This window comes from Mugil cephalus, chromosome 2, assembly GCF_022458985.1.
Source record: "Mugil cephalus isolate CIBA_MC_2020 chromosome 2, CIBA_Mcephalus_1.1, whole genome shotgun sequence".
NCBI classification, from domain to species: Eukaryota; Metazoa; Chordata; class Actinopteri; order Mugiliformes; family Mugilidae; genus Mugil; species Mugil cephalus.
In genome coordinates this window covers 996452-1008644 of record NC_061771.1, presented here as the reverse complement: position 1 = coordinate 1008644, position 12193 = coordinate 996452, and the positions used below count along the sequence as shown (strand labels likewise).

Genomic DNA, 12193 nt, shown 5'->3' with positions numbered 1-12193 from the left:
AATGATCGGACAATAGAGGGTTGTGACAATATTTGGTTAGACCTTCAGTTTCTATGCCATAAGTTAGTACAAGATCTAAGGTGTGATTGAAACAGTGAGTTGAACCATTTACATTCTGAGAAAAGCCAATTGAGTCTAATAATGACATAAATGAAGAGCTAAGACTGTCACTGCCAACATCAACATGGATGTTAAAGTCACCTACTTTAATGACTTTATCTGTTCTAAGCACTAAATCACATAGAAACTCAGAGAATTCAGCTAAAAATTCCGAGTAAGGAGCAGGTGGGCGATCCACCACAACAAAGAGAGTTGGTTTTTGTGTTTTCCAGTCTGGATGAGCAAGACTAAGAGTAAGGATTTCAAACGAATTAAAGCTTTGCTTAGGTCTTGGATTAATACATAAATCAGAGTGGAAGATTGCTGCCACTCCTCCTCCTCGGCCTGTGTCTGTTGGCTCTAGCTGTATCTAAAGGCTGCATCTCAAGTCCGCAGGAGCCTGTGAACCTTTTCTGTCAGGCATAGCATTGATGGTTGTAGAACAAATCATGAAAAGGGATCCTGTACCTAATTTATCACCAGCTTATTACCACCCATCGTATATGATGGGGTTGTGGTTTCCTCACAGCAGTCAAGAATGCACCTGCAAGTCTTAGTCCAGCAGTTTTATATACAGATTAAGCGAGCAATCTCTTGAGGTGCAGGTTTGCAAATTTTGGTACCTTTGGATGGAGCCACACTAGCTGTTATGCCTAGTGTTTAGTTTATTGCTTAACTGAGGTTACTGACTCCTTTATGTGCTTATTTATCCTACATGACAGTGGTATGAATCTTGCTGTCTGCAAGAAAGCATCCAACTATTCCAAAGGAATCCACCGGTTGATTTGTGTTTACTGGACCTTTTAATAAGGAATGTTAAATAAAAGTATTCTTTGATATGTCATGGTTGGTTTCATGTTCATTGTGCAGCCAAACAAAATAAAATATATGAATTCTGCTTTCTTGAGTTAAACATGTATGTGAAATCCCCAAAATTGGAATATTCACTGTCTCAAAACTCCAAATATAAATCATGAAAATAACAACATGATATGACATTTGTTTTAAAAGAACATATGGAAGGGACTTCAATTTTGTGCTAAACCACTGACTATGCACTTATTCCAGCAGCTCTCTAAATCAATTGGACTGCTTAGCGAGGGACAGATCCCTCAGTTCAGAGAGGGATGGTGTGGCCCAAAGAAAAATGACACGACTGGATCCCTCTCCCCCCCCGCGGTACTGAAAGCTCCTGGATGGATGAAAGGAGGGGCAGGGACCGGTCCCACAGGATATCAGGTCAGTCACAGACAAATGCTACTTGTTCAGATATACAGCAGAACATTGTGACCTAGCTCAATTAAGCTGCATAATCTTCAACATAAAACAGTGTAAAAGAAATGGGATGTTTCTGCTAATGATCTCCTCCATGCTTCATATAAAGTAAATTATCAGAGGTCTGTATAAATTTCAGAGTCAAGAGGAGACAGGGGAAAGGAGAGTGGTTACTTCTCTCCAGACAGAAGAGGTGATGCTGATCGGCAGATGGAGGAGGTCAATAAACAACAGCATCGTTACTACGAAAGAGGACATCCCCTCCCAAGCAACTATGTTCCTGAGCCAAAAGCCTGTGTCCCCTACAGAAATGTCAACCTCGGCGTGCCTTCCCAGAGAAGAAACCCAGAGACTTATATGCAGGAAACTTGGAGAAGTGAATCCCCACAGAGGTACACGTACCACTCCAACTTTAGACGAGGAGCTGACTCACTGATGAATTCCCCAACACGTCACAGCTCTGTGAGCCCAGATCGCTACAAGTCCATTGGATCTCCTGTGGGACCTCGGAGAGGGAACTCCCTCTCAAGGAGTCAAGCCCAGTCTCATGCCTCCTCTCATGGCTCTTCTCAGCTTCCATCACATGGTCCTTCTCGTCATACATCAGGCCATTCCAGTCCAACCTGCAGGAGAGGGTCCACCCTTATAGAAAATGGTGACAAGAGATTCAAGAACAGGTTGGACTCTGAAAAACTGTACAGGAATCTGGAGTGTATCTCCCGCAGAGGCTCCTCAGCCATGCAGCAAAACTCATATGAAAGATATCAAGCCTCACCACGAACCAGAACAGCTCTTAACAGCTCCATCAACACTCGAACACGCAACAGTCGCGAAGTATCACCATCCAGGAATGGCTTCAGTACTCATAGCCATACATCAAAAAGGGAGGTCTACTCCAGAGATGGTAGACTGAGTACTTCTCAAGGCTCTTCGCAGGGGTCCTCACACTCTTTACTCAGCCTCCCACCCTCACGTGGTTCCTCTTCGTCGAGACAGGGTGCGGACTCCCTGGTCCTTGGTGCATCACTGTCACATGTTGCAAACACAGAAACTGATAAGTGCAATGAGGGCAGTGACAGAGTCAATGGTGACAGAAGCGGAAGCAATATTAGACGAGGCATGGAGGCCCTGCTGATCTCTGAATCCAAAAAGGCCGCAGTAGAAGTTGAGGAGGTATTTACATCAGTCAGTGTTGTTTCTGATGTAATGAAACTATCACTTGGGTTAAATTGGCTCACATTCATATGTCCATCTGACTTTATTTCAAATAGCTATTGTGCATGTTGGTTTAGCAGTGTGAATTATAGGGACTCTTAATTGTCAGTGTCAGTATGGCAAATGAAAACACTCAAACTCTTTGCACTCACTGAAGCTGTTTGCTGAATGTGTGGTCGCCAGGCTTCAATCAGAGTGTTTCATAACATTTCAGTCATAAACATAGTAGCATGCAGTGTTACAGCCTCATAGAGCTGCTCTTACAATTTGTGTCATTTTGTGGCCATTCTCTGTATCACCTGTCATGTTAAATGTTGTAATGAATTCAAGGTTGGGATGACCATTGATGACTACATAATGCTGGCTGACATTCCAAAGATCCAGCTTGAGTCAGAAGAAGAGTATCCAGGTCTGAGGAGAAGGAACCAGAGTCCCAGCCCATGCAGGAACCAGAGACTTAGGTCATACAGGTTGGTAGTATGGCATAATGACATAATGTGATGTATACATACTCTGTATTCCTACAGTACGTATTTCTTTACATTGTTGCACCAGATAAAACATTTGTAAAAGTGAAGCAAGGAGAAAACTCTATTTAGTTACCCTTAATTGTGGGCCCCAAGTGTGTTTATGTATGTGTCAAAGATTTAAACAGATGTATTCAGTTTGTCTATAGTTTATTTTGGTTGTGAAGATATCAAGATGAAAAAGATGTCTACAGTTCAAGGCTTGACTCAGATGAGAGAGGGAGAGGCAGAGAGAGAGGGCGAGACAGACGAGAGAAATGTCAGGACTCTGGGAATGGAAGGTCGTCTCGGAGTCTGTCAGTAGCATCTCTTTATGCAGAGGTAAGATGCAATACACAAACTGTATTTACCACTAATAAGTGTGTTGGAGCTAACAGAAGCACCCTTCTCTGTCCATTCTATTATAGTCTTCAGACAATAAATGTGGGAAACACAGATCTTCAAGGGTGAAGGAGCGAGCTCCTGAATGCCCGCTGACGCAGGTGAGCACAGTCACATGACTTCCTCCATCTGACAAAATCAGAATGTGTGGGTGAAAATAGGCCTCTCATACATCCATTCTAAATAGCTCCATGGTGTTTATTTTAGCTGTTGTTACTGCAGGTTCCCCTAACACAGCAACACCTTGCAGGAAAAATTCTTTGCTTCACACTCTGGTTTTAGGGCAGCATGTTCATATAATTTATCATCTTTATTAATGCATTCTACAATGGTTTTAGCTTATGCACCCTGCACCTACAGTGTCTGGGCTGTTTTTTCAATGATGAAAACAGCTGAGTCTACGTATACTGAAAAATGGATGACTACTAAATGAAATGTTAAATTTTTTTTTACCTACTTTCTTTTCTGAGAACTTTTTAGTAGTTCACACACCCTCAACCTTCATTTTTATCTATAACAGTAACAGCAATGTGTGATGACACCGACTTCCTTCCTTCTTCTGTACATTTTTAATTTCTCCATTTTTCTTTCTCTCAATAAATATTGGACACAACGTCATGTATGGTGAGTGTTTTCAATTATCTTGTGCTAAAATGTTCAAACAGCACCTGTTTGCTTTCAAGTCATTCTAATAATGTTTAATCTGTTTCCATTATTTTAATCATAGTTCACTGAACTAGTCGCTATCCTTTTTTGAAGTTACGATTTTGCACCATATGTTCCATTTTGCATACTTTAATGTCCTGCCTGGCTTTCGAAGCGTGACTCATACTTATCTCATAAAGACACATTTGTCTGTTACTGACAGTTTCCGTTTCCTCCAGTTTCACAATCAAGAGTGAGACACAAGCCACAAAAGAATTCTTTCAAACAGTGTGCTTATAATACTGTATTTGCAGATGTTGCTACTTGAAGGGATGGCTGTCCAGATTAGATGAACATGGCCAGGTAAGTGACTGTTCTTTTAAATATTAGCCTACAGTTTTGAAAAGGAAGTTGTAGTCATCGTCTGAGCTGATTCCTGCAGTAACCACAATCTCAAACAACCTGACAAACAACGCACAAGACACGAACATGAACATGACTGCAATGTGAAAGTGTAAAATAAACTTGTCAGTTATATGTGTATAAGCCAGCAGTTTATTTATGGCCGTATGTGATTTCCGTGTTTTCCACAGTGGAGGAAACATTGGTTTATTCTGGGTGACACTTCGCTAAAGTACTATAGAGACTCAGAGGCTGAGGAGGTAAGACATTATATATATTCTGTGTATCTTCCTGTTCTCAAATAACAGATCTTATGCAGGTTTCTTATAAGTTTCCAGAATATTATATTACAGTCTTCAACCTTCTTTAACTTGATTAAATTCAAACTTTTCTGTCTGTGCTGCAGTCAGATGATCTGGACGGAGAGATTGACCTGGCATCCTGTTTGAGTGTTTCAGAGTATGACATAGAGAAGAGCTATGGACTCCAAATACAAGTATGTGTTTACTGCACTTGTGTTGTACAGTAGACAAATGGACAGTCAGACACCACCCTTGTCCCATTTTCACAAGTCAACCAATTTCATGTTTTGCTGCTTCCTGTTTAGCACTGTGCGTGTGTGTGTGTCCTTTGATCTTCAGACAAAAAAAGCAGTGTTCACTCTCTCTGCTATGACGTCCAGAATTCAGCGGAACTGGGTGAAGTTGCTAAAGCAGGCCATCGAGGACAACACACAGTGAGTTGGAGTTTACAGTAAAGAGGGAGTAATAAGGTCCTTAACTTAAATAAAAATAGATATATTACACTGTAAAAAAGTACTAATTGACAGATCTGTCAATTGAGAGCTTTGCCTCCGAAGCTCTGTCGGAGGTGGGAGTTGAAGACCATCTTGACAGGTTCTTCCACCAGGCACTCCCAGCAGACCCTCACTATACATTTGGGACTGCCAGGTCTGTGCAGTGTCCTCCCCTGCCATCTGATTCAACTCACCACCAGGTGGTAAACAGTTGACAGCTCTATTCCACTCTTCACCTGAGTGTCCAGAACATACAGTCACAGGTCAGATGATACGACTATAAAGTCAATCATCATCCCAAGACCTAGGCCATCGTGGTGCCAAGAGCACTGATGAAGAACAGTGTTTTGCACAGTAGTCCAATAACTGACACCGCTCAGGTTCAGATCAGACAGGCCATTTCTCCCAATCACTCCCCTCCAGGTCACGGTGTTATTGAACCCATGAGCGTTGAAGTCACCCAGCAGGACAATGGAGCGTCCATCCTAGGGCCTCCAAAAAGAGTAGGTAGTCTGAACTAGTTTCCTGACCCGAAGGTGCAGTGAAGCAACCCTTTCATCCACCCAGGAGAACCCCAACATGCAGACAGAGTCTTGGGGCAAACAAAAAGTCCACTCTGGCCCCTGCTTCTCACCCGGAGCAACTCCAGAAAAGAAGAGGGTCCAACGTCTCTCAAGGACTTGGGTTCCAGAGCCGATGCTATGTGTCAAGGTGAGGCTGACTATATCTAGTCAATAGCACTCGACTTCTTCCACAAGCTCAGGCTCCTTCCTCACCAGAGGAGACGTTCCATGTTCCAAGAGCCAGCTTCCATAACCAAGGATCAGACTGCTAAGGCCCCCACCTGGGTCTGTTGCCCGAACCACATAGCACCTGACACTTCATGCTCATCCTGTGAGTGGTGGGCCCACAGGGAGACAAGCCCAGTGTCTCAGGACATGAATATGTTAAATTAAATTAAATCTCTGTACACACATAACTAACCATGGAGGGTCACCAGACCAATAAAGAATATGTTTGGAGAAATGCATAGGAATTCCTACCACTTTAAATTACCTTAATTTTCAAGTCACTTGATTACTGCCATTGGACCTAACTGTATCTCTAAAAGAAGGAATAAAATCATAAACAGAAGCTTCCCTCTTAACCCTCAAAACAACTTAAAGATTGAAAATGTTCCCTTTGCAGATATCAATCAAAATTCAGGTAGTATTTAAGGAATCTGTTATCATTTTAATTAGCATCAATAATTATGTTTATCATGTTGTGAAGAAATGCAGAGAAAGTGATTGGGTTGTCAGTCTGTTGTGAACCCCCTTTCTTGTCTCTCTTCGGATGTGTAACTCTAGCCTCCTGTGTTTCCCTCTCTCCACAATCAGCCAATCAGAAACCGGCAACAAGAAAGAGAACCCCTGTTCTCACGGGCCGTTGTCATGCCAACCCCCTGCTCCGTTCACCTGCAAGGACTCGGGCTATGAACCTGCCACTTCCAACTCCACCACCAAGGCTGCAAACTCCCACCACGCTGGCCACCACCACCAAACAGTAGACGGAGACCAACCAGCCAGTCAGAGAGAAGAGGGCAAGAGCTTGGATCGCAAGCAAGCGAAGCGACTGGAGGAGAGGAACAAGTGGTTTGAGGAAGGGGTCTCCTACAGTGAGATGGGAAGCAGGTGGGACTCCATGGAGCTGAAGAAGGGGAGTGTTCCTTTGCCTGTTATTGAAACCATGGACACTGAGGTCAGCAGGAAGTGGGCCGAATTTGAGTCGCTGTCATTTAGGGACACAAGTTCACAGTTTCTTATTGGAGCCCAAGCTAATCAGTCATGCACCCCCGAAGTGTTAGACTCCTTAACTGGCAACCAGAATTATCACTCAGACAATGAAGAGACTGAACAGTCTGCCACCAGTCCCGTAAATGGTGTCCAAATCATTCAAACTAATACAGCTGAAGCTCTCCAAAAGGAGGTAAGAAAGAACTACTAGACTCTCTTTTCAAAATGGTTAAAAATGATTAGCAGAAACACCAATGAATTATTATTTAAAGTGTTTTCTGAGCAACAAAAGTAAGCAGAAGTGATTTACATGTCAATAATTTCCTTCCCATTCGATCTCCCAGGCCGCATCTCTTCGAAAGCAGGTGGAGAGCATTAAGAGGGAACGGGCAGCCATGGGAATAGAGGTGGAGAGTCCCTGTGGCCCCGGAGCCCCATGTAGAGTCAAATTGGAAGCCATGGAAGTAGCCCATAGGAAAGCACTGCAGGAGCTGCAGGAGAAACATACCAGGGAGATGAAGGAGTTGGAAGAACAGAAACATAGGATAGTGCAGGAGAAGAGCCAGATAGCAGCTCAAGGTAAGCCAGGATGTATGGAAGCTACAGTGCATTAAATTACAATTCCGAATTTTGGACCACAATTCACAACCAATAACAATAACAATTTTTTTTTTGAGTACTTTAAAATTCATATCATAAGATTAGATTCTTCATTCCTTTACCTTATAATAACACATAACTCCAATTATTCAGTCAACTTTGAAAATCACTGTGTGGTAAAAACTGGTTGTTATCAATATCTGGATTTAAGTATCTAGAAAACAGGATTAATGGCTTTAACTAAGCCATTAAGCTTCTTAAGCTAAGCAGATAAATTACTTTGGCGTTAGAAAATATTTTACCCTTTCTCTACTATGGATAAGAATGTGGTGAAAAGTATTTAATGGGAGCAAACTCAACTAGTGTTAGATCAAAGTAAACCTGGACAAATAAAGTTAGTGAACTTATAGGGGAGCTCCAGATGCAAGTTGACATACTGTGTGTGTAGGAGGTCATTTCTGCTTCTTCCATTTGCAATCCACACTTTTTCTGATCGTATTTATGTATTTTAAAATCTGGTCGGGCAACTCTCTATATAATAATTGTATTGTTTTAAATGTATTTTAGTAATTGCCTAACCTTTCATCAAAGATATGGAAGCACTGAGAGCCACTCACAGAGAAACGTTGGACAGAGAGATGGAAAAAGCCATGAGGCTGTCTGGTGGAGCAGCACTTATGGACTCTTCACACAGAGAGTGCATGTATGTTTATTATAGTCTCTGTTAATATTATGTTGACAACAGCAACTTCTCACAAGTTCTTGCTGCAGGCCGAAAACACTCTACATTCCATAACCCCATGCATGATGGTACAATATAATTTATTCTAGAACTTGTGCGTTTTGCGTGTCAGGCCCCGAGCAGACGTCTTACGCAGTGAGTTGGATGTGCTGACAGAACGTTTCTCTGAGAAGTGCCTGGAGCTGAGCCGCACTGAGCAACACAGCAAGGGCAGAGAGACTGAGCTGACCTGCAAGGAGAGAGAGCTGGAGCAGCTCCGGAAAGAAAACCAGGTTTCTGTACATGCATTGTTTGATTTAATGCTTTAATACAAAACTGTATCATCCTCTAAAAATGGAGATGATTCCCATAGCACTATTTAGTACTATTTTCTACAGGATTTCATCTAAGGGTATAAAATAATAATAAAAAAATAACAAGAATACAAGCTCACAGCATTTATTTGGAACATAATTTAAGATAGAAATCTCTTTTTCAGGATCTTAAGGCCAAACTGGCAGAGGAGATCAGCCGAATGCGTAGTTTCATTACTGGTCACAGGAGGGTGGATGTAGTATCCCTTTGCAACACGGAGTGTACTGCATCAAAATTAGAGGTATGTTAGAGGTCTGTTATGTAGTCTTCTCAACCTCTCACTTCATCCCAACCCAGCTTTGCTAATTTTTGCACCTGGGATTTTAGCTTGGACTTGATGGACAAATATTGACATTACTGTCATCAGTGGGAGCCACAGAGCATCATCCGTCATGTGTGCTGTTGGATTCTGAATCCACTTTAGTGAAACAAATGGGTGAAGGCATTTTGTACTGCTTTGTACTGCTTTTTCTTTCCAGTACTGGTTCCTTGCAGCTGCATTGCCTGTCCCTTTTGTTTTATTTATTTATTTAATTATTTTTTCTAGTGGCCTAATTGTATTATCTGTCTCTGGATGAATTCTAGTGTACAACATACTGCCACCTACTGGCTAAATAAAAACACATTTCTCATCTCTTACGGAGTGGTTAAAAGTTAAAACATATCTAAAAAAGTGACCGTGGCTTTTCATTCTTACATTCAGCAGTCTATTTATCATTTGATTATTTGACTGAAAAATCCATTTCCAATTGTGCTTAGTGACTGGTGTCTCTGCTTCCACCCTCTAAAATGTTCAAATTTGCTACTCTTTGGTTTAAACTAAATATCTTTGATTTGTTGATTTGTTGTCACATGTTTCACCACTTTCTGACGTACTACTCATTCAGATTCAGCAAAATTAGAAACTCAATCAATAGGTCTCTATTCGATTAAGTTTGTTTATTTCACTTTATTTTTTGGCTCCGTTTTGTTTCTTTTGTACAACTTTTAACAGTTTTGTCGTAATTTTCCACATGAAGGACTGTGTATATGCTTCTTCAAACATAATTTTCTTTAATTTAAATAAAGTAATTATATAAAATAGCTTTTAACAGTGAAAGCAATGGTGCGGTCCAGATTAAAACTTGTTAAACTTGTAATCATGACTTGTAGTCTATTTTGACTTTCAGACGCTGCTAAGAGCAAAAGAAAATGAGGTGCAGTATCTTAAAAAGGAAATTAGTTGTCTACAGAATGAAGTGCAATCTCTTACCAAGGTATGCTTTATGATCTCACATCAAGTGATAACTAAATGTTGTGCATTTACAATCATTTAAACAGACGTCCCTGCTTGACTTTGATTTGTCCACCCTGTTTACCCTCGCTCTAGGAGAAAGAAGCAGCTTATGAGCGTTTTAAGGAGGCCTATGTGGAGCTGAGTGACATGAGGGGTCGTAGCCAGTTAGAGGTGGGCTCCCTCAACGAACACTTGAGACTGGCCAACGCTGCACTTCAGGAGGGGAAAAAGACACATCTGACCAATGAGGACAACCTTTAAAAATGTATCTTGGAAAACAAAGACAGCAAAAAATGTTAGAGATTTACAAAATACAACACCATTACAAAAGGAATAATACAGTGGTGTGATGCATCATTTAATGCATCACATGGTTCAGATCAAACTAATTTCAAACATTAGTCAAATATAACACAAGTAAACACAAAATGCAGTTTTTAAAGGAAAGTTGTTGTTTTTTTATTATTAAGGGAAAACAAAATCCAAACCTACATGGCCCTGTGTGAAAAGGTGATTGCCCCCTAAACCTCGTAACTGGTCCAGGGTTGGACCACCCTTAGCAACAACTGGAATCAAGCATTAACTTGCGATAACTTGCAATGAGTCTTTTACAGTGTTATGGAGGAATTTTGGCCCACTCATCTTTGCAGAATTATTGTAATTCAGCCACATTGCAGGGTTTTCAGCATGAACTGCTTTTTTAAGGTCATGCCACAGTATCTCAATAGGATCCAGGTCAGGATTTTGACTAGGCCACTCCAAAGTCTTCATTTTGTTTTTCCTTCAGCCATTCAGAGGTAGACTGCTTGGATGTTTTGGATCATTGTCCTGCTGTAGAACCCAAGTTCACTTGGCCGGACATTCTCCTTCAGGATTTCTTGTTAGACCATAGAATTCACGGTTCCATTTATCACAGTAAGTCTTTCAGGTCCTGAAGCAGCAAAACCGTCCCAGAACACCACACTACCACCACCAGATTTTACTGTTGGGATGATGTTCTTTTTCTGAAATGCTGTGTTACGTTTACGCCAGATGTAATGGGACACACACCTTCCACAAAATTCAACTTCTGTCTCGTCAGTCCAGAGTATTTTCCCACAACTCTTAAAGATCATGAAGATGTTGTCTGGCAAAACTGAGACAAGCCTTTACGTTCTTTTTGCTCAGCAGTAGTTATCGTCTTGGATCTCTTCCAATGAGACCATTTGTGCCCAGTCTCTTTCTAATGGTAAGTCATGAAAACTGACCTTAACTGAGCCAAGTGAGGCCTGCAGTTCTTTTGATGTTGTTTTATTTTTTTGTTGTTGTTGTTTTTTTGTGACCTCTTGGATGAGTCATTGCTACGCTCTTGGGGTAATTTTGGTCGGCCGGCCACTCCTGGGAAGGTTCACCACCTTTCATATTTTCACCAATTGTTGATAATGGTTCTCACTTTAGTTGTCTAGAGTGTAAAAGACTTAGAAATGCTTTATAACCAAACTGATAGATCTCGATTACTTGCTTTCTCAATTGTTCTTGAATTTCTTCAGATCATGATATCTAGCTTTTGAAGATCTTTTGGTCCACTTCACTTCGTCAGGCAGGTCCTATTTAAATGATTTCTTGGTTGACAACAGGTGTGGCTAGAGAAATTGAACTCAGATGTGATAAACCACAGTTAAGTTTTGTTTTAACAGAAGGGGCAAACACTTTTTCCACACAGGGCCATGTAAGTTTGGATTTTTCCCCCTTAATAATAAAACCCTTAATTTAAAAACTGAATTTTGGGTTTACTTGAGTTGTCTTTGTCTTTAAATTAGTTTGATGATCTGAAACATTCAGGTGTGACAATTATGCAAAAAAAAAAAAAAAAAAAAAAAAAAAACAGAGAGAGAAAGAAATCAGGAATGGGGCAAATGCTGTTTCACACCACTGCATATGTTGTCATCACTGGATAAGCCTTGGAAGAGAAATTCATGGTAACCATTGACTGTTGAGATTAAATACCAACACGTGTTTTCCACATCTACTGTTTATTGCATTGGCACATACAAACATGCAAACATGAGTGAAGGCATAACTAGGAGTTTTGACAGCCTCACATGATATTTGATTTCCAATCAATTA

At 41.0% G+C, this 12193-nt stretch overlaps 1 protein-coding gene across 1 annotated transcript; it reads left to right on the top strand.

Annotated features, from left to right (window-relative positions):
• The first annotated feature begins 1919 nt into the window (after positions 1-1919).
• On the top strand, positions 1920-11836 carry LOC125004736 (TRIO and F-actin-binding protein-like). Its single transcript, XM_047579599.1, has 16 exons — positions 1920-2547; positions 2920-3059; positions 3284-3437; positions 3524-3598; positions 4473-4505; positions 4736-4804; positions 4951-5040; positions 5186-5280; positions 5908-6051; positions 6720-7308; positions 7460-7694; positions 8307-8418; positions 8570-8729; positions 8936-9052; positions 9981-10067; positions 10181-11836. Exons 1-16 carry the CDS (start codon positions 2113-2115, stop codon positions 10346-10348), a joined length of 2703 nt encoding a protein of 900 aa, XP_047435555.1. The 5' UTR covers positions 1920-2112; the 3' UTR covers positions 10349-11836.
• The last annotated feature ends 357 nt before the right edge of the window (positions 11837-12193 follow it).

Excerpts from the sequence above, each read along its gene's own strand:
- LOC125004736 (XM_047579599.1), top strand. The coding sequence starts at position 2,113 with ATGCAGCAAAACTCATATGAAAGATATCAAGCCTCACCACGAACCAGA. Across the intron at positions 7,309-7,459 it reads CTGAAGCTCTCCAAAAGGAG|GCCGCATCTCTTCGAAAGCA; the intron begins GTAAGAAAGAAC and ends TCGATCTCCCAG. Across the intron at positions 7,695-8,306 it reads GAGCCAGATAGCAGCTCAAG|ATATGGAAGCACTGAGAGCC; the intron begins GTAAGCCAGGAT and ends CTTTCATCAAAG.